The sequence below is a fragment of the Ranitomeya variabilis genome, chromosome 2 (genome assembly GCF_051348905.1).
Source record: "Ranitomeya variabilis isolate aRanVar5 chromosome 2, aRanVar5.hap1, whole genome shotgun sequence".
NCBI lineage: Eukaryota > Metazoa > Chordata > Amphibia > Anura > Dendrobatidae > Ranitomeya > Ranitomeya variabilis.
This window is the reverse complement of record NC_135233.1, coordinates 595,475,199-595,498,414: the sequence shown is the minus strand read 5'-3', so window position 1 is coordinate 595,498,414 and position 23,216 is coordinate 595,475,199. Positions and strand designations below refer to the sequence as shown.

The following is a 23,216-nucleotide window of genomic DNA, read 5'->3' as shown; positions in this document are numbered from 1 at the left end:
TGCAGAAAGACAACACTACACAGTACCGCTTGTGACCACTAGAGGGAGCCCAAAAATAGAATTCACAACACAAAACATCGGCTTTATTGAAAGACAGAGGATTATATGCTGGAAAATAAGACTAAGAACACACAGTTTTGTAGCTTAGAAGAAAGTCTGGTAGCTGCTGCTTGGTCCTGATGTAGTGGAGCCGAGTTTGTTGTGTTGAGGTCTTCCTTCAGTTTAACTGCTCTGTCTTCTTCAAGATTTGTATCTCTAAACAGCAAAAGCACAAAAAGAGGATTCGGAGATCCTCCAAAAACAGAAAAAACAGCAACAAAAGGCAGAGATTCTTACCTGCCTAGGCCTCCATCGGTTATGCTGCACCTGTGTTTTTTCCATTTTAACCACATGGTCCACTGCATCCTGTTAGTGCATTTGTTTGGAGGCCTAGGCAGGTAAGAATCTCTGCCTTTTGTTGCTGTTTTTTCTTCAAGATTTGCACAAGTCTTGTTCGCACTTTCAATGTTAAGAGATTACTGGTACCTGTTGTGAATTAGACTTTTTGGCTCCCTCTTGTGGTCACTAGTGGTATGACTCTGGGATTGTCTTTTTTCTGTTTGGCACTCACCTGGGTCGTTAGTCCAGGGGTGTCGCTATATTAACTTCCTGGATCCTTAGTCCAGTGCCTGGCATCGTTGTAATCAGATCCTTCTGTTGCTCCTGTCTGCTGGTCCTGGCTCTTGCAAAATTAAGCTAAGTCTTGCTTCTTTGTTTTTTGAGTTACTTGCTTTGCTACTATTTTTGTCCAGCTTGTACTAAATGTGATTTCTGACCTTGCTGGAAGCTCTAGGGGGCTGGTGTTCTCCCCCCGGCCGTTAGATGGTTCGGGGGTTCTTGAATATCCAGCGTGGATATTTTAATAGGGTTTTTGCTGACCATATAAGTCATCTTACTATATTCTGCTATTAGCTAGTGGGCCTCTCTTTGCTAAATACCTAGCTCATTCTTATGTTTGTCTTTTCCTCTTACCTCACCGTTATTATTTGTTGGGGGCTTGTATCCAACTTTTGGGGTCTTTTCTCTGGAGGCAAGAAAGGTCTTTCTTTTCCCTTCTAGGGTTAGTTAGTTCTCCGGCTGGCGCGAGATGTCTAGAACCAACGTAGGCACGTTCCCCGGCTGCTTCTATTTGTGGTGCTAGGATTAGATATATGGTCAGCCCAGTTACCACTGCCCTATGAGCTGGTTTTTTGTGTTTGCAGACTTGGTATTTATTCCTGAGACCCTCTGCCATTGGGGTCATAACAGTATGCCAGGCCTACATTGAATGTTTAATGCATTGCAGAAGTGGGATATAAGAAAGGAAATTCTGAATTTTTTTTTTTTTTCCTCTCTTCCTCCCCTTTACCTCTGAGTGGCTTGAGCTTGCTGCAGACATGAATGTCCAGACCTTGATTACAAGTGTGGACCAGCTTGCTGCTCGTGTGCAAAGCATACAAGATTTTGTTACCAGTAGTCCTATGTCTGAACCTAAAATACCTATTCCTGAACTGTTTTCTGGAGACCGATTTAAGTTTAGGAATTTCAGGGATAATTGTAAATTGTTTCTATCCCTGAGACCCCGTTCATCTGGAGACTCAGTTCAGCAAGTTAAAATTGTTATCTCTTTTTTACGGGGCGACCCTCAGGATTGGGCCTTCTCGCTAGCGCCAGGAGATCCGGCATTGGCAAATATTGATGCGTTTTTTCTGGCGCTCGGATTGCTTTACGAGGAACCCAATCTTGAGGTTCAGGCAGAAAAAGCCTTGCTGGCTATTTCTCAGGGCCAGGATGAAGCTGAAGTGTATTGCCAAAAATTTCGGAAATGGTCCGTGCTTACTCAGTGGAATGAGTGTGCTCTGGCCGCAAACTTCAGAAATGGCCTTTCTGAAGCCATTAAGAATGTGATGGTGGGTTTCTCCATTCCTACAAGTCTGAATGATTCCATGGCGCTGGCTATTCAAATTGACCGGCGTTTGCGGGAGCGCAAAACCGCTAATCCTCTGGTGGTGTTGTCTAAACAAACACCTGATTTGATGCAATGTGATAGAATTCAGACCAGAAATGAGTGGAAAAATCATAGACGTCAGAATGGGTTGTGTTTTTACTGTGGTGATTCTACACATGTTATATCAGCATGCTCTAAACGCCTAACAAGGGTTGTTAGTCCTGTCGCCATTGGTAATTTGCAACCTAAATTTATTTTGTCTGTGACTTTAATTTGCTCATTGTCCTCCTACCCTGTTATGGCGTTTGTGGATTCAGGTGCTGCCCTGAGTCTTATGGATCTGTCGTTTGCCAAGTGCTGTGGTTTTGTTCTTGAGCCGTTGGTTAATCCTATCCCTCTGAGGGGTATTGATGCTACGCCATTGGCGGAAAATAAACTGCAGTTTTGGACACAGGTAACCATGTGCATGACTCCTGAACATTGGGAGGTGATTCGTTTTCTTGTTCTGCATAAAATGCATGATTTGGTCATTTTGGGGTTGCCATGGTTACAGACTCATAATCCAGTCTTGGATTGGAAGGCAATGTCTGTGTCAAGTTGGGGCTGTCAGGGTATTCATGGTGATTCCCCGCCGGTGTCTATTGCTTCCTCTACTCCTTCGGAAGTTCCTGAGTATTTGTCTGATTATCAGGATGTGTTCAGCGAGTCCAGGTCCAGTGTTCTGCCTCCTCATAAGGACTGTGACTGTGTCATAGATTTGATTCCAGGTAGCAAATTTCCTAAGGGAAGACTATTTAATCTGTCTGTACCTGAGCATACCGCAATGCGTTCGTATATCAAGGAATCTCTGGAGAAGGGGCATATCCGTCCTTCCTCTTCCCCTCTTGGTGCGGGATTCTTTTTTGTGGCCAAGAAGGACGGATCTTTGAGACCTTGTATTGACTATCGGCTTTTGAATAAAATCACTGTTAAATTTCAGTATCCTTTGCCTCTGTTGTCAGACTTGTTTGCCCGAATTAAAGGTGCCAAGTGGTTCACCAAGATAGATCTTCGTGGTGCGTACAACCTTGTGCGCATTAAGCGAGGAGATGAATGGAAAACCGCGTTTAATACGCCCGAAGGTCATTTTGAGTACTTGGTGATGCCTTTTGGGCTCTCTAATGCTCCTTCAGTGTTTCAGTCCTTTATGCATGATATTTTCCGGAAGTATCTGGATAAATTTATGATCGTTTATCTGGATGATATTCAGGTTTTTTCTGATGACTGGGACTCGCATGTAGAGCAGGTCAGGATGGTGTTTCAGGTTTTGCGTGAGAATGCTTTATTTGTTAAGGGCTCAAAGTGTCTCTTTGGAGTACAGAAGGTTCCCTTTTTGGGGTTTATTTTTTCCCCTTCTGCGGTGGAGATGGACCCAGTCAAGGTCCGAGCTATTCATGATTGGACTCAACCCACGTCAGTTAAGAGTCTTCAGAAGTTCTTGGGTTTTGCTAACTTCTACCATCGTTTTATTGCTAATTTTTCTAGCATTGCTAAACCTTTGACGGATATGACCAAGAAAGGTTCTGATGTTGCTAACTGGGCTCCTGCAGCCGTGGAGGCTCTCCAGGAGTTGAAGCGCCGGTTTACTTCGGCGCCTGTTTTGTGCCAGCCTGATGTCTCACTTCCCTTTCAGGTTGAAGTGGATGCTTCTGAGATTGGGGCAGGGGCCGTTTTGTCGCAGAGAGGCCCTGGTTGCTCTGTGATGAGACCTTGTGCCTTTTTCTCGAGGAAGTTTTCGCCTGCTGAGCGGAATTATGATGTTGGCAATCGGGAGTTGTTGGCCATGAAGTGGGCATTTGAGGAGTGGCGTCATTGGCTCGAGGGTGCTAAGCATCGTGTGGTGGTCTTGACTGATCACAAAAATTTGATGTATCTCGAGTCTGCTAAACGCCTGAATCCTAGACAGGCCCGCTGGTCATTTTTCTCCCGTTTTGACTTTGTGGTCTCATATTTACCAGGTTCAAAGAATGTGAAGGCTGATGCTCTTTCAAGGAGCTTTGTGCCTGACTCTCCGGGAGTCGCAGAACCAGTTGGTATTCTTAAAGAGGGAGTTATCTTGTCAGCCATTTCTCCGGATTTGCGACGTGTGTTGCAGAGATTTCAGGCTGGTAGACCTGACTTTTGTCCACCTGACAGACTGTTTGTTCCTGATAAGTGGACCAGCAGAGTCATTTCCGAGGTTCATTCCTCGGTGTTGGCAGGGCATCCGGGAATTTTTGGCACCAGAGATCTGGTGGCTAGGTCCTTTTGGTGGCCTTCCTTGTCACGGGATGTGCGGTCGTTTGTGCAGTCCTGTGGGACTTGTGCTCGAGCTAAGCCTTGCTGTTCGCGTGCCAGCGGGTTGCTCTTGCCCTTGCCTGTCCCGAAGAGGCCTTGGACACACATTTCCATGGATTTCATTTCAGATCTCCCGGTGTCTCAGGGCATGTCTGTCATCTGGGTGGTATGTGATCGCTTTTCTAAGATGGTCCATTTGGTACCTTTGCCTAAGCTGCCTTCCTCTTTCGATCTGGTTCCTGTGTTCTTTCAGAATGTGGTTCGTTTACATGGCATTCCTGAGAATATTGTGTCTGACAGAGGATCCCAGTTTGTTTCCAGGTTCTGGCGATCCTTTTGTGCTAGGATGGGCATTGAGTTGTCGTTTTCGTCTGCCTTTCATCCTCAGACTAATGGACAAACGGAGCGAACTAATCAGACTCTGGAGGCTTATTTGAGGTGTTTTGTTTCTGCGGATCAGGATGATTGGGTGACCTTCTTGCCGTTGGCTGAGTTTGCCCTTAATAATCGGGCTAGTTCCGCTACATTGGTTTCGCCATTTTTCTGCAACTCTGGTTTCCATCCTCGTTTTTCCTCGGGACATGTGGAGCCTTCTGACTGTCCTGGGGTAGATTCTGTGGTGGATAGGTTGCAGCAGATCTGGAATCATGTGGTGGACAACTTAAAGTTGTCACAAGAGAAGGCTCAGCGTTTTGCCAACCGCCGCCGCGGTGTGGGTCCCCGACTTCGTGTTGGGGATTTGGTATGGCTGTCTTCTCGATTTGTTCCTATGAAGGTCTCCTCTCCTAAATTTAAGCCTCGCTTCATCGGTCCTTACAAGATATTGGAAATCCTTAATCCTGTGTCCTTTCGCTTGGATCTTCCTGTGTCGTTTGCCATTCACAACGTGTTCCATAGGTCTTTGCTGCGGCGGTACGTTGTACCTGTGGTTCCTTCTGTTGAGCCTCCTGCTCCGGTGTTGGTTGAGGGCGAGTTGGAGTACGTGGTGGAGAAGATCTTGGATTCTCGTCTCTCCAGGCGGAGGCTTCAGTATCTGGTCAAGTGGAAGGGCTATGGTCAGGAGGATAATTCCTGGGTGGTTGCCTCTGATGTGCATGCGGCCGATTTAGTTCGTGCCTTTCACGCTGCTCATCCTGATCGCCCTGGTGGTCTTGGTGAGGGTTCGGTGACCCCTCCTTAAGGGGGGGGTACTGTTGTGAATTAGACTTTTTGGCTCCCTCTTGTGGTCACTAGTGGTATGACTCTGGGATTGTCTTTTTTCTGTTTGGCACTCACCTGGGTCGTTAGTCCAGGGGTGTCGCTATATTAACTTCCTGGATCCTTAGTCCAGTGCCTGGCATCGTTGTAATCAGATCCTTCTGTTGCTCCTGTCTGCTGGTCCTGGCTCTTGCAAAATTAAACTAAGTCTTGCTTCTTTGTTTTTTGAGTTACTTGCTTTGCTACTATTTTTGTCCAGCTTGTACTAAATGTGATTTCTGACCTTGCTGGAAGCTCTAGGGGGCTGGTGTTCTCCCCCCGGCCGTTAGACGGTTCGGGGGTTCTTGAATATCCAGCGTGGATATTTTAATAGGGTTTTTGCTGACCATATAAGTCATCTTACTATATTCTGCTATTAGCTAGTGGGCCTCTCTTTGCTAAATACCTAGCTCATTCTTATGTTTGTCTTTTCCTCTTACCTCACCGTTATTATTTGTTGGGGGCTTGTATCCAACTTTTGGGGTCTTTTCTCTGGAGGCAAGAAAGGTCTTTCTTTTCCCTTCTAGGGTTAGTTAGTTCTCCGGCTGGCGCGAGACGTCTAGAACCAACGTAGGCACGTTCCCCGGCTGCTGCTATTTGTGGTGCTAGGATTAGATATATGGTCAGCCCAGTTACCACTGCCCTATGAGCTGGTTTTTTGTGTTTGCAGACTTGGTATTTATTCCTGAGACCCTCTGCCATTGGGGTCATAACAGGTACCATAGCGTTGTTTCTTCTCTCAGGTTGCAGGTGCTCCAGGAGAAGCATCTGGCTGTATGATGCGACTCTTTCCTTCTGACACTTGTCCTGGTGATTGATCCTGCGGTAACCAGGCAGTATCTTCTCCCTTGAAGCAGTTCGTTCATTTACCCATTTCTCATGGTTTTTGACACAGTTTTTGTCCTGCCTGTCTCTCACAGACACATGGTTCCCTCTCTACTTACTGATCCGACACACTTGCTGCTTCTTGTCCAAAACCAACAACAGCAAGCTTCAGGGGAGAAAAGACTAGTCCAAGTGCACATAAATCAGAGGAGAGCATTGTCTCTTAAAGTCACAGTGTCATTCAATTCTTATCAAGGGCTGACTCCCTACATTGGCAGTTAAACCCCATTGAAAGAGCAGTCTGGAAGAAGATGAGCTGCTCTGTTAACCTGGAGCAGCTGAACTACCTGCAGGAGGTGTCAGTGACTGCTCGGATCCAGCGCTAGAGCACACAAGGAGATGCTAACTAGTTAGCAACTACCTGCTTGATCCTTTTTGGCTCTTAGTAAAAAATAATTTAGTCCTGGAAAACCCCTTTAAAGGGTTGAGCATTTATTTACAGGGCTACTACCTGCTATAGGTGGAACTAGCAAGATAGCTGTCTTTGCTTCCCAGGAGGGAGCTCATTTTCACAATCTGATCAGAACGAATTAAGACATTAGAGGTGAAGCCTCTGGTGACCCTTCCGGTGACTACTTACATTTTGCAGAGTACGTTGGACCGAATTCAGCACTTCGATTAACTATTTTTTCTAAATTATCGATTCACCTACAATATACTAATCTTGCAATACAAAATAGGTGCCTCATTTCTTGACTTCATCGGAGTAAGTGAAGGGTTCTTCCTTTTTGGCCGGCATGGGACGGGTTAAGCTAAGTAGCTTGCTGCTGATCTTTAATTGATGCTGTGGTTTGTCTTGGAGTCGGGAAGCTGAGCTGAGTCTCTGATGAACGGTTTTGGGGTCCTTGGGGGGAGCGTGCAGGAATCAATTAGCAGCATAGTAGGAGATAGGCTACGTCCATTTGCTATCGACTTCCCACTTTTGCCCAATTCGGAATCTTGCACTTCCTTAAGAATGCGGTGAGAAGCACTTCTACAAAGGATGGTGACAGTCGAGGCATTCACAAGGGCTACATGACCTTGTCTTTCGCAATCTCTGAAACCACTTTAGAGTAGACGTTCCAGCATTGCATTACATACATGATCCCTAAATCTGGTTCTCAAGGACCCATAACGAGCTTATGTGCCCACTTGTCCTATCGATGAGGGTAAGGAAGGGTAACAGCCAAGATATTTTCATTATCTGACCTTCGCTGCCGTCAGCGCTTTCTGATATGAAGCAAACAACTTCCCAGAAAATATCACCGAGATATTGTCCTCAAGACGCACATATTATTCCTCCAAAGTGCAGACCGCAGGATTACGAGAGCACAGAAATATTACATTTCAGGGAACAACATAGCCATAAAGAAGCATCCCTAATAATAGCATGCCCTGCAAACTCCCACCCTTCATTAACCACTGGGTCCAGAATACAAAACTATATCTTTTAAGCACATAGCCAATCCGCGTTGGACGCATATTTGATTTTTTCATTCATTATAATGGGTGAAAATACTGCAAAAATGCCAGAAAAATCAACATTCTACAGATTTAAAAGAACACCCAGCAGCTCAAAACACGTAAGGTAAAAGGACGAGCGGGTGCATGAGATTTTCTTAGTCTGCATTCACTTTGCTGGTAATGTAAAATGCAGAAAAAATAAAAAAGCAGCAAAAAACCCACATGTGAACATACCCTTATAGTGACTATATCACCATTATTATAATGCGGTCATGTCTCACAGGGAAGAGAAGCTCCATCTAGACAGTCTACAGGCCATGAGGGTGGTGCAGGAGATGGCTCCTCGTCAGCGGAGGAGAATCCGTCAAGAAGAAGAGCCAGATACTCATATGAAGAAGTTGAAGTAAGTGTATACTGCTGGAGTAATTGTTTTTTCACCATTTCAATGTGTTCACCTTTTGGAACAATTTTTTGTTTACTTACGTACATGTATTTGGGGCTAAATATCATTTTAGTAATTGGGTTTCATTAAAAAAAATTCCGATATTTGCCTTCTATAGCCTCTGTTTTGTGCTGCAGAGTGAGTTAACTGAGAATCCATCAGTGAGCCCGCTGTGACGGTCTGATAGGGAGTTTGACATTCTTTTGTCCATCATTGTACGAGCTCTTCTCAGCTGACTTACGACCACAGACCACATCAAACTTGAATGTGCTATTAGAGTATGACATACTTGCCATTTGTCATGGATGACCCTTCGCGAAAACATTGCTTATATTCTGAATTTTTCTCCTTTAAACACGCCACCCTTTTTCGGGTCATGACTTTTCCACTCTTCCTCCGTGCATCTTGCACACGCCCTGAACGTAGATTTGGATGCCAAAGGAACGGTCATTAGACGGAGCATTAGTATCTATAAACTTTTCAGAAGCTTTGCTTTCCGAAAGTTTTAGGCATGTGCCCAGAAGATTTGCCAGCGGTGCAGAAGGTCTCCCTTTTTTTTTCTCAAGAGCCTCCCAGACATTTTGGGAGAGCTGGCAAGTATAAATAATATGGAGTAGAGAGGACCCGCTAATTGCTTCTCTGTTACCTAGATTGCCTAAGCCAGAACCACTACAAAGAGCAACTCTAGAGGATAGTGTGGGAATTGCAGTATTCAGACCTCCAGTGACCAGCTTTAGTAGCGGCTCTGTAGCTGTTGCAGAACTACAACCCCCAGCATGTCCTAGCAATTCTATCTTTCATGGTTTTAGTGCATTATCTCCTAGAGCCTTATCATGCTTCTTAGTCTGCATTAAGACAGCCCGATTGTGGCCGTTAACTGCTAATCAGCTACATAGAAGCCGATCGGTGGGATTGAATAGCTGTTCAGACCGGCCAACCCCACTTCCCTGAGTACAGAACGATTGGCAATATGATTGTTTTCAATAGCTTCAAACATTTTCTCAGCAGCACATGTTCTGTTTACGTAAATGTGCTGCCGAGATTGATTAAACAACTACACAGACAAGAAAGACACTTTGTGGGGAAGCCTAGCAAGATAGATGACAATTTACACACTGAGGAAAGACATTAGAATAAAATATTATTTTCTGTGAAGATGTCAGGAGCCAAGAAATATACAAAAAGTGCAAGTGCTACATTTAAAAAAGAAAATTGTTTTTTTTCTTCCTAAAGTCTTACATTATACAAAGATGACAAGAAATACTCGAGTGCAGACTATAATCAAATACTGAAGTTAATATCAAGTGGTAGAGAAGAATTCACCCACCAATGCACAAATGACATGCGTTTCGCCAAGTATTTCATCTGGGGTTTGAATTCCTATTTTTATTATTTTACCATTTTGCTCATTCATTGGCCAATCAGCAGTCTGTTTAGTTAGGCTGATAGATAATTGAGTACAAGCGTACCTAGGAATGATTGTTACCGATTGTTGGACAGCAATACACCCTTAGTGAATTACATAATGTTTCTTTCCTTTTGTAATTTAAGATCATATTTTAGGATTTCATCCCGCTGCATTGCGTTTATAATCTCCTCTTATCTCTTTCATTTCATCCCTGTGATGTCTGTGTCGGTAATCCGCTAACAAGGTTATATCGTTGTCTCACTTTATTGTCATACAAAGTGGCCGCTTATCACCCCTCATGTTACCTGAGCGCTCCATCAAGAAAAATCTAATTGTATCAGTCAGATTATCCGTTTTTCCACTGTCTTCTGATTCTCCCTCTGGGACAGAAATCTTATTTTATGACCGTGAAGGACATGGTTTCATTTTTCCTTCTTTTTATTTTTTTTTTTCTGGCAATTTTATACTCTGCATATAAAGGGATATCCGAATACTTAGAATCAGTGAATGTAAATGACAAGAAAAATAAAGAATTTCCTACCATTTCTTGGTATACCGCACTGGATCTACAACACAAAGGCTGCTGACAATAGCTGCCTATTTGCATTTTCCATTATGGCGCTATCAATCCTCCATTAAGGGAAACCCCTAATCTAGTAAGTGATGCATGAAGTAATCAATCTTTGGGGACAGTTTTCACTTTAGTGCATGTATTTAGGGCTAAAAAAATCATTTTTGTAATAGGGTGTCATTAAAAATTTGAACTGTGTATTGCTGACTGCAGAATGAGTTACCTGAGATCCATCAGTGAGCTCACTCTGCCAGGGAGTTTATAGCTCTTACCTGTGTTTTTATGATCTCCTTTCGGCTGATTCATAACCTCAGAAAACATTAAAGTTGAATGCACAGGGAAACAAAGAGCTTGTTAAAGTTGAACTATAAATGAGGATTTTTATGAAACACATTTAAAGGGCACGTATTGTTTTATTTTTTTTTTAAGTTAAGATCTTGTCCTTTCCTAACAAGTGTTGTAAACTGTAGGCGGTCTGAGTCCTGAGACCCCCATGATCCCTTAAAAAAAATAACACTCAGCAGTGCAATGCTCAATAGGCAGAAGCCCTGAGCACCTGCATAAGCGTGTGCCCTTAGAGACTTATGTATAGGCTCTTAGACTTTCTGTTAAACACTTACACTGCTTTGTATGTATAATCCCTGGTGGTCCAAATTCGAGGACCCTCATCTATCCCTCCAAAAAAAAAATACTCAGTAGTGCAATGCTCAACAGGCAGAAGCACCGAACTCCCGCATAAGCATGTGCCTTTAGTGGCCTATATACAGTCTCTTAGGTTGTCTATTGAGCCCGTATACTGCTTTGAATGTATGATCCCTGGTGGTCCAAATTCAAAGACCCCCACCAATCCCTCCAAATAAAAACAAACTCTCAGCAGTGCGATGCTTGACAGGCAGAAGCACCAAACTCCTGCGTAAGCGGGTGCCCTTAGCGGCTTATGTATAGGCTCTTAGAATTTCTGTTAAACACTTAACACTGCTTTGTGTGTAAGATCCCTGGTGGTCCAAATTTTAGAACCCCACCAATCCCTAAGAAAAAAAAATAAAATACACTCAGCAGTGAAATGGCCAACATGCGGAATCATTGACCTGCTGCATAAGTGGGCACCCTTAGTGGATTATGTATAGGCTCTTAGAAATTCTGTTAAGCACTTATACTGCTTTGTATGTATGATCCCTGGTGGTCCAAGTTTTAGGATACCACAGATCCCTAAAAAAAAAAAAAAAAAAAATTCAGCAGTGAAATGGCCAACAGGCAGATGCACCGAACTCCTGCATAAGCGTGTCGCCTTTGTGGCCTGTATACAGACTCTTAGACTTTCTATTGAACCCGTACACTGCTTTGTGCACATTTTTGCATGATAAAAGTATGATCTCTGGTGGTCCAAATTTGACGACCTCCACCAACCCCCCAAAAAAGAGGTTCACTTTTTTAATGCATGCAGATTTTACACACTGGCATATCGCTCTATATAATGGTTTAGGAGGGGTGAGCACGGTACAGACGGTGCCCCAGAGCCCGGGAGCATTACGCTACGCCTCCGCTCGTCTACTATGTGACGTCATACACATTTGTCATCTGTATAGAAGGAGAAAAGATTGGAAGAATCATCAGACTATTATCTGAGTTAGAATAACCCACCCTGCCAACCCCTGGCACAGTCATAAACACTCGCTGAATGTGCCCGTACTCCCTCACACCTGCACTCTGCCTCCTTCGGAGAATCTCTGGCAGCCAGCAGACACCCCCACTCTAATTAAACACACTTAGCCATCATTTGCCATCTCTGTTTCTAAAAAAGTAATAGAATCTATCAAGCAATTATCTCTTTTTTTCCTGCAAGTCTCCCTCTCTCTCCCTCTCTCTCTCGCGCACTCTCTTGTCGATCAGCGAAACCTCATTATAAGTCCGGTTTTCTTCTCTCTATCTCCGGATAATTATTTTCTTCTCTCGGCTCCGTCTAATCGCCCTAGATTTGTTTCTTTTTCATGTGCCCCCCGACTTGCACATTTTACTGATACTACACCCCCTGCCCTCAATTGCTGACGCTAGAAACTCAGCACCATTAACTCTTCTTTCTTCCATCTGATGTTACTCTTTAATTTTGCAAATTACGTAGGAGCTCTAGAAAGAGTTGTCCACGTTGGCAATAGTTTTGGGGGGCCGCCATCATTTAGGGATCTCAATACTTGGAGGCCCCGTTAGAGCTTTTGCACTGGGGCCCACAAGCTTCAAGTTATGCCACTGGCTGGACTATTGACCTACAGTAACTAGAATGGAGAGGTGTTGTAGTGTACAGCACAGTGAGCTGCTGGGTGTCTACTAGAATAATGGTGAAGGGCACTCAGTTCTACACCTGAGTCCCATACTTTTGCTGATTGTTTGCAGAAGATGTTTGGTGCCAATTCTTCAATCTAGGAAGCCATATACAGTGGTTACGGAAAGTATTCAGACCCCTTTAAAATTTTCACTCTTTGTTTCTTTGCAGCCAATTGGTAAATTCAAAAAAAGTTCATTTATGTACACTCTGTACCCCATCTTGACTGAAAAAAAACAGAAACGTAATTTTTGTAAATTTAATAAAAAAGAAAAACTGAAATATCACATGGTCATAAGTATTCAGACCCTTTGCTCAGACATATTTAAGTCACATGCAGTCCATTTCCTTGTGATCCTCCTTGAGATGGTTCTACTTCTTCATCAGAAGTCCAGCTGTGTGTAATTAAACTGATAGGACTTGATTTGGAGAGGGGCAAACCAGTCTATATAAGATCTCACAGCTCACAGTGCATGTCAGATCAAATGAGAATCATGAGGTCAAAGGAACTGGCCAAGGAGCTCAGAGACAGAAGTGTGGCAAGGCACACATCTGGCCAAGGTTACAACAGAATTTCTGCAGTACTCAAGGTTCCTAAGAGCACAGTGGCCTCCATAATCCTTAAATTGTAGACGTTTGAAACCACCAGAAGTCTTCCTAGACCTGGCCGTCCAGCCAAACTGAGCAATTAGTGGGAGAAGAGCCTTGGTGAGAGGTAAAGAAGAACCCCAAGATCTCTGTGGCTGAGCTCCAGAGATGCAGTATGGAGACTGGAGAAAGTTCCACAAAGTCAACTTTCACTTGCTCATCACCTACCCAATACAATCCCAACAGTGAAACATGGTGGTGGCAGCATCCTACTATGGGAGTTTTTTTCAGCTGCAGGGACAGGATGACTGATTGTCATTGAAGGAAACATGAATGCAGCCAAGTACAGAGAGATCCTGGATGAAAACCTCTTCCAGAGTGCTCTGGACCTCAGACTCGGCCGAAGGGTCACCTTCCAACAAGACAATGACCCTAAGCACACAGCTAAAATAATAAAAGAGCGACTTCAGAACAACTCTGTGACCATTCTTGACTGGCCCAGCCAGTGTCCTGACCTAAACCCAATTGATCATCTCTGGAGAGACCTGAAAATGGCTGTCCACCAATGTTCACCATCCAGCCTGACGGAACTGGAGAGGATCTGCAAGGAAGCATGGCCGAGGATCCCCAAATCCAGGGGTGAAAAACTTGTTGCATCATTCCCAAGAAGACTCATAGCTGTACTAGCTCAAAAGGTGCTTCTACTCAATACTGAGCAAAGGGTCTGAATACTCATGACCAAGTGATATTTCAGTTTTTCTTTTATAATACATTTGCAAAAATTACTACATTTCTGTTTTTTTTTCAGTCAAGATGGGGTGCAGAGTGTACAGTAATGAGAACAAAAATGAACTTTTTTGAATTTACCAAATGGCTGCAATGAAGCAGAGTGAAAAATGTTAAGGGGTCGGAATACTTTCCATACCCACTGTAAGCCTAGATAATGGCGAAGAGTGGTAAAATAAGCATTCAATTCATGTTTGAAGAAAATTTACCACCCAATTAGTTCACCTCGTAAAGAATATAAATTATGCTATGTGTGTTATGACAAGAAAAGCCCCAGTTTCCTGTTAAGGTAAAACAATCATCAGAGAATGATCTCTTCTTTACATTTTTTTTGTTTTATCCGTATTTTTTTTTTCATTCCACAATTTTTATTAAAAAACGGAATTAGTCATCTTGTGATTTTTACACTAACCACTTGAGCTATTTTAGATTTATACTTCCTGTACTTATGTTAGACACCTGTCATAGATATCCCGGGCTGTGCTTCTTTCCGCTGTGTCTGTTGCCCTCTGTTGTGCTCCACGTTGGGTTTTGCAGGTTGCCCGGAGTGGCTCAGTGACGTCATCTCTCTAATCCTATTTAAGGCCCATTATGACACACACCTGTGTCTTAAGATTGAGTCTCAAGACTTTGGTTTGGTATACCCCATCTTCTATGCACACTGCTTGACTTGCTTCCATCCCTGTTGGGCTCCACTGCATCCATTCAGATGCTCTCAGGATTCCCAAGTGTTCCGAGTCCTCACTGCTTACTGCTTGAAGTCTGTGTGCCCACCCGGACCTGAGGCTTAGAGAATCCATTTCACCAGTTGAACCTTAACACCCTTCAGGAAGCGTTTTCAACAGCCTCATTATCAACACAGGCAGGATTACAAAGACAGGTAACACTTCTTTACACAGCTGGTAACACAGGATCCTTCAGTTGACACTGCTTCCCTCTAATGACTTTTGCACACACTCATTAGATGCTTCAATACAAAAGATAGGGGCAGAGTCAGTCTATTTCTTAATGTACATGTGTTATTTCCTGAAACACAAAAAAAAAGCCTGAGTGGCCAGTGAGAAAATGTCAAGGTTTCTATTTTTTTATTTTTTTTTTATACAAATTTGTGATACGGAAAATAAAAATTGCCCAAAAAAACATTTAACACAAAAACCTGATTTAAACAATGAATCACTTTCTGATGATAGTTTTCTCTTTAAAGGGTTTGTCCGGTCAAAAAAAATAAGTCTGCAGTCACTCTGTGTGACTGCAGACTTATGATTCTCCCAGCGCGCACACTGGAAATAAAGCAAATGTGCGCTAAATGTACACTGACAAAGAGTGGTACGTGATGAACATCATAAAGAGCGTCTAATGGCTTCCTTTTGCAGAAGAGCAGTTGAAAGGGTTTACGAAGAAAACCAGCAGAGGATGGAGCAGAACAGGAAACCCCAAGCCGATGACGATGTAAGTCTATGCCAGTAATCTGGAGGTAGTGACTGGTGGTAGAGATGGCACCTTTCCTGGTGCCCCATTTATTTCTATGATATACTACGTTGAGTATTCATGCCAAGCAAAGGAATATGCCAACCAGCCGAAAGGAATCCTAAAGGAAGGTCACACCAGGTCTATGTATGGTGGACTGGCATGGGCGACCAGTTGAAGATGCCAGTGAGCTGCTGTACCGCCTGGTGTGCACTTGATGGACCAAGGTGCCTCCTTCTGACTTTTAGGCCTTTGTGTTTTCTATGTGTTTTCTATGAATATTTCATGCAATCCTACTAGATAATTGCTCTGTATGAAGACTCCCCCAATACAGCAAATGATTCTGGCACCAACATTTTATCTCAGTAATCTTCATCGTGCGCATTATGTATGAAAAACATATTCAATCCATTTGCGTTCATGAATTTCCATTTTCATTATGACACGGATTAATATGTAATTGTCCTGCAGGGGAATAAAGCAGCTCTATCCTGCTGATATACACCATGATAAATAACCAAATGATATGTCCCCCAGGTATATACAACAGCGTCGTGTCATATTAAACACCCTAATGAGAAACAACCGTGACTGCTATATAATGTCACAGTGACACGCCGCTTCCCTGTAAGATATATTAATATAAAACTCCGCTATACACAGTCATTTGCGCAGCCCCGGTGCAACGTTATGTGAACATGAATAACATTAATGGATTGCAAAGCAAGACAATTATAGGGCCACTGTAATTGTCACTCTTTTTTCCCCAGAAATGCCAATAAAGATCTTGTATACATTGAGAGTATTCCAACAAAATGTAGATTGGTTTTACTCATTAATTTTGCTTTGATAGGGGTGCAGAAGTGTTATTCGAGTCCTAGTATGGCTTCTATGCCTTACAGTAGAGGTCCCCAACCAATGGCTCGGGAGCCACACATGGCGCGTGGGTCCATGATGCGTGACTTACGGCTGTGTGCCAGTCTAGGTCTAACAATTATGAAGAGCAGGTATCCAGATGGGACTTTTTTGGGTGGCCTTGCCCAGAAGAGCAACTCTGGATGTGCATGTACTTGCCATGGGGGTGGAGAGATATAGAAAGCTGGAGATGCCATGATTTTTCCAGTTGCTCGAAGCCGGATACAATAATGTGGTGGGAGTACTGTATTCAAGAACACCAAATGGGTAAGGTAGAAATATACAGCCTATATGGGTGTCAATACTGTGGAGGAGGCAGGTGCTGGTTGTCACTGGTCAGAGGGCTCTGAATATGGCTTGTGACCATCTCTCAAAGGTAAATGTAGCTATCAAGGTAAGGTTGAAGACCACTGCCAGTATCATAAATGGTCCATGCTAGGTTGGACAGACAGCTTGAACATTTTTCCTACCAATTCCTATACATCATGGTGTGCCTTTGGTGGATGCTAACAACTCATGCCAATACTCAAGTGCACATGACCAGTCTTAGTAAATTTATCACCATCATACTATGAGGCTTTTCTTCTGTTACTGGTGACCACATATGGTCACAATGTAATGGATCCAACGTTACAAGTAATATTTCCACCTTCTCCCTTTCGACAGGTACATTGGGTAGAGGACAGAGCTCAGAAGGAGGAAGGTGAGCGTCTATCAATGAGATGAACATAACTGACTGATACATGTTGAGGTTTGTGATCTCTAATGCCAAATATCTTACTACTACGGTCACTGAGATGTTCTTCACCCTTATGGACCCACAGCCAGTATAGGAGTCTTAATCTCGGTACTCTAGATCTTCATCTCTTTTGAAGGGTTGTTCTTCAGCGTAATCTCTTGTTTTCTGATAGTTATGATACTAATTATTAATATTTTAGTACTCCTATTTTTGGGGATTTACAGCTTATTTGTAATGGAGGTTTACACCTCACATGAGGTTTATAAATCTGGTGGTGCTGATCTATGTCTCCTACGATCCTCAGTCACGCGGAAAGCCTACCAGCCGAGTATTTTATGATTAAGTATGGCTCCCATGATAATCAGCCAGACAGCAAACCTACTGGCATTGATCTACGGTATATCTCCCATGATATTTGGCCAGCCTTGACCCTTGCTGGCATCAGTTTTTTCATCTGCACTCCGCCAACTAACAGCTGACTGGGAATTATCATGAGATAAATGGCTTTGCCTTGGCCTTTTCTGCTCTAATATGTCATCAAACTTAAAAAAATTTCTACATGCAAATATCCATGTGTGAACTATGCATTAAATGGATCAATGTCTCATCTAAGGTGTCATTGCTCATTTACTGGTTATTTTTATACTTGCTGAAGAGCCCGGCGTTTCCTGGGCATAGTAAATATCTGTGGTTAGTTATAGCACCTCACATCTCTCATTTTCTCCCTCACACCTCTCATTTTCCCCCTCAGTATATACATGTTTGTCATCTCCCTTATATATAGTATACACCTGTATGTCATCTCCTGTATATAGTAGATACCATCTACCTATAGTAGATGTCATCTCCCCTGTATATAGTGTATACCTGTATGTCATCTCCCCTGTAAATAGTGTATACCTGCTGTATGTCATCTCCTCCTGTATATTGTATATACCTATGTGTCATCTCCTCCTGTATATAGTATATACCTGTATGTCATCTCTTCTGTATATAGTATATACCTGTATGCCATCTCCTCCTATATATAGTATATACAGTACAGACCAAAAGTTTGGACACACCTTCTCATTTAAAGATTTTTCTGTATTTTCATGACTATGAAAATTGTATATTCACATTGAAGGCATCAAAACTATGAATTAACACATGTGGAATTATGTACTTAACAAAAAAGTGTGAAACAATTGAAATTATGTCTAATATTCTAGGTTCTTCAAAGTAGCCACCTTTTGCTTTGATGACTGTTTTGCACACTCTTGGCATTCTCTTGATGAGCTTCAAGAGGTAGTCACCGGGAATGGTCTACCAGCATTCTTGAAGGAGTTCCCAGAGATGCTTAACACTTGTTGGCCCTTTTGCCTTCACTCTGCGGTCCAGCTCACCCCAAACCATCTCGATTGGGTTCAGGTCTCGTGACTGTGGAGGCCAGGTCATCTGGCGTAGCACCCCATCACTCTCCTCCTTGGTTAAATAGCCCTTACACAGCCTGTCTGCAGCTTCCAGTACATCAGTTACCTGTCTGCTTGCGGCTTCTAGTGTCTCAGCTACCGGTCTGCCTGCGGCTTCCAGTACGTCAGTTGCCTGCCTACCTGCAGCTTTGTGTACCTCAGATGTCTGTCTTACTGTGACTGCCAATACCTCACGTGCTTGCAAAAACATATATATTACTTTGCAGCCACGAAGGCATGTGGCAAACATAATGTCTTGGGTTTACCGTGACAGAGAGGAGCCAGAAGTCCGCAGTGTCTGATTTCTCTTGCCCTGATTAGAAGCACTTCCCCTTCATATTTAACGGTGTAAATTTATTTTCGCATTGCAGGGGTTAATCTGCTCAGTTGAGAGCTCCTGGAGTGTTAAGTATCTCAGCTGTGCACTCTTAGCCACTCCCACCTCCTATATAATCTGGGTCCTGGCTAGCACTCATTGTCAGAGTAAACTTATTCAGCATGGCCAGAAGTTTTTGGTGGTTGTCATTGGAGAAAGGTGTTTGGTGGATTTATCTGTTACTGTTGCTAGGTTTTGAGTGTGTGATAATTCCTTTTCTTCTACTTTGGTTTTACCCCATCCTCCACTCCCCAGTGCATTCCTCTGTTATATGTGTGAGTATATTTGTATGATTGGTATATTTCGTTACTCCTGTTAGTATTACCTTGTTAATCTGGCTGCTGTATTACGGTACACTACTACTCCACTTTTCCGTGGGTAGGGGAAGAGTACAGACCGAGGATGCATCCAGGAGCTAAGGCAAGGTACGTGGCCCCGGTGTCTTCACATCAGAAGTAAACTGGGAAGCAGGGCAAGTTAGGGCTCCCTTAGCAGTAGGGACAGTGAAGGAGCCCTGGTACAGGGATAGCCGACAACAGAGTTATGTCACATAAGTGAAGGAAATAAGCCCAAAACGTATGGATTCCTATATTTTGATGGACCATTTGGCACTCCGATGATTAGTTCATCTTTCTTACGGTAACCACAGTAGGATGTTAAGGGGAACTGGTCAGGTATTCAGGGGATTACAGAAACTATGGGACAACAATGGGACAAATAATGGCCCCGCCCAAGGCCATAGTATTTTGCAGACTAGTTGATGTGTAATATTTGTCACATAAAACCACTTATCATGTCCTGCACATGTTTTATCACCCTTTACGTGACACAATTAAGTGAAGCCACAAATTGAAGATCTCAGATACTGTCCCTGTATTGCGGCATTAGTGACGGAGATGTATTGTGTCAGCACAGCAATTTTAGATTACTGCTTTCATTACCATACATCGTGGAAATAATTGTGCTGTTTTGTTACCCAGTTGATAACAGAAACCCCTCGAGATTCACTTAATACGCAACGTCCTATGTGGCGGAATGCAACAATAGATACCACAAGTCTCCTGCTGACTGATGCCCCTTCTAGAGCAATCTGGTTGTATAAGGATCCATTGGGCTCCGCTGTTACATCTAGCTCAGGAGTTAATTAGAAACTGGTCTGATAGGAACAACATAACCAACTAAAGATAATTACAACTGATCATATCAACCCTCTGCCAGGAAGAGGTTTCAATAGGCAGCAGACGTGGGGTTAAAGGGAAAAAATAAATTAAAACAAGTCATAGGGGCATTCAGTAAAGGAGTAATATCCAGTACCGATCCACTAATTATATGACTCCAGGGTCACATTTAATAATCTTTCATGACTTAATTGCTGTATTGAAAGATGATTTGGCAGCAGCTGAGTATAGGTTATTGTGACGCTCCTTGCACTGTGCACCGCTGTCAGTACAGGCTGGTTTTTTTAGTAATTTGTAGTCAGAACTATGCAGTGATAGGACTTCACATATAAAGTATTAATTATATCTCTAGTCACAGACATCTGTACAAACTGCAGGAAAAGTAATGTAATGTATGAACACAGTGACTGCACTAGCAGAATAGTGAGTGCAGCTCTGGGGTATAATACAGGATGTAACTCAGGATCAGTAATGTAATGTATGTACACAGTGACTGGACCAGCAGAATAGTGAGTGCAGCTCTGAGGTATAATACAGGATGTAACTCAGGCTCAGTAATGTAATGTATGTACACAGTGATTGCACCAGCAGAATAGTGAGTGCAGCTCTGAGGTATAATACAGGATGTAACTCAGGATCAGTAATGTAATGTATGTACACAGTGACTGCACCAGCAGTATAGTGAGTGCAGCTCTGGAATGTAATACAGGATGGAACTCAGGATCAGTAATGTAATGTGTGTACACAGTGACTGCACCAGCAGAACAGTGAGTGCAGCTCTGGAGTATAGTACAGGATGCAACTCTGGATCAGTACAGGATCAGTAATGTAGGTACACAGTGACTGCACCAGCAGAATAGTGAGTGCAGCTCTGGGGTATAATACAGGATGTAAATCAGGATCAGTAATGTAATGTATGTACACAGTGACTGCACCAGCAGAATAGTGAGTGCAGCTCTGGAGTATAATACAGGATGCAAATCTGGATCAGTACAGGATCAGTAAAGTAATGTATGTACACAGTGACTGCACCAGCAGAATAGTGAGTGCAGCTCTGGAGTATAATACAGGATGTAAATCAGGATCAGTAATGTAATGAATGTACACAGTGACTGCACCAGCAGAATAGTGAGCGCAGCTCTGGAGTATAATACAGGATGTAACTCAGGATCAGTAATGTAATGAATGTACACAGTGACTGCACCAGCAGAATAGTGAGTGCAGCTCTGGAGTATAATACAGGGTGTAACTCAGGATCAGTACATGATCAGTATTGTAATGTATGTACACAGTGACTGCACCAGCAGAATAGTGAGTAGAGCTCTGAAGTATAATACAGGATGTAACTCAGGATCAGTAATGTAATGTATGTACACAGTGACTGCGCCAGCAGAATAGTGAGTGCAGCTGTGGAGTATAATACAGGATGTAACTCAGGATCAGTAATGTAATGTATGTACACAATGACTGCACCAGCAGAATAGTGAGTGCAGCTCTGGAGTATAGTACAGGATGTAACTCAGGATCAGTAATGTATTGTATGTACACAGTGACTGCACCAGCAGAGTAGTGAGTGCAGCTCTGGAGTATAATACAGGATGTAACTCAGGATCAGTAAAGTAATGTATGTACACAGTGACTGCACCAGCAGAATAGTGAATGCAGCTGTGGAGTATAAAACAGGATGTAACAGGATCAGTAATGTAATGTATGTACACAGTGACTGCACCAGCAAAATAGTGAGTGCAGCTCTGAGGTATAATACAGGATGTAACTCAGGATCAGTAATGTAATGTATGTACACAGTGACTGCACCAGCAGAATAGTGAGTGCAGCTCTGGAGAATAATACAGGATGTAACTCAGGATCAGTAATGTAATCTATGTACACAGTGACTGCACCAGCAGAATAGTGAGTGCAGCTCTGAGGTATAATACAGGATGTAACTCAGGATCAGTAATGTAATGTATGTACACAGTGACTGCACCAGCAGAATAGTGAGTGCAGCTCTGGAGTATAATACAGGATGTAACTCAGGATCAGTAATGTAATGTATGTACACAGTGACTGCACCAGCAGAATAGTGAGTGCAGCTCTGGAGTATAATACAGGATGTAACACCGGATCAATAATATAATGTATGTACACAGTGACTGCACCAGCAGAATAGTGAGTGCAGCTCTGGAGTATAATACAGGATGTAACACCGGATCAGTAATATAATGTATGTACACAGTGACTGCACCAGCAGAATAGTGAGTGCAGCTCTAGAATGTAATACAGGATGTAACTCAGGATCAGTAATGTAATGTGTGTACACAGTGACTGCACCAGCAGAACAGTGAGTGCAGCTCTGGAGTATAGTACAGGATGCAACTCTGGATCAGTACAGGATCAGTAATGTAGGTACACAGTGACTGCACCAGCAGAATAGTGAGTGCAGCTCTGGGGTATAATACAGGATGTAAATCAGGATCAGTAATGTAATGTATGTACACAGTGACTGCACCAGCAGAATAGTGAGCGCAGCTCTAGGGTATAATACAGGATGTAACTCAGGATCAGTAATGTAATGAATGTACACAGTGACTGCACCAGCAGAATAGTGAGTGCAGCTCTGGAGTGTAATACAGGATGTAACACCGGATCAGTAATATAATGTATGTACACAGTGACTGCACCAGCAGAATAGTGAGTGCAGCTCTGGAGTATAATACAGGATGCAACTCTGGATCAGTACAGGATCAGTAAAGTAATGTAGGTACACAGTGACTGCACTAGCAGAATAGTGAGTGCAGCTCTGGGGTATAATACAGGATGTAAATCAGGATCAGTAATGTAATGTATGTACACAGCGATTGCACCAGCAGAATAGTGAGTGCAGCTCTGAAGTATAATACAGGATGTAATTCAGGATCAGTAATGTAATGTATGTACACAGTGACTGCGCCTGCAGAATAGTGAGTGCAGCTCTGGAGTATAATACAGAATGTAACTCAGGATCAGTAATGTAATGTATGTACACAGTGACTGCACCAGCAGAATAGTGAGTGCAGCTCTGGAGTATAATACAGGATGTAACTCAGGATCAGTACATGATCAGTATTGTGATGTATGTACACAGTGACTGCA

At 43.1% G+C, this 23,216-nt stretch overlaps 1 protein-coding gene and 1 long non-coding RNA gene across 2 annotated transcripts in view; one reads left to right on the top strand and one right to left on the bottom strand.

The window, feature by feature from the left end:
* The window catches only part of LOC143807172 (serine/threonine-protein kinase Nek11-like), a 344,541-nt gene that overhangs the window by 265,778 nt on the left and 55,547 nt on the right, over nt 1-23,216 (top strand). Inside the window, exons 10-12 of the mRNA XM_077288448.1 lie at nt 8,130-8,249; nt 15,332-15,407; nt 17,007-17,043. Coding sequence (XP_077144563.1) covers nt 8,130-8,249; nt 15,332-15,407; nt 17,007-17,043 — 233 coding nt within the window. The remainder of the gene's footprint in view (nt 1-8,129; nt 8,250-15,331; nt 15,408-17,006; nt 17,044-23,216) is intronic.
* The window catches only part of LOC143807173 (uncharacterized), a 51,606-nt gene that overhangs the window by 7,102 nt on the left and 21,288 nt on the right, over nt 1-23,216 (bottom strand). The gene's annotated exons all lie outside the window — the stretch shown is intronic.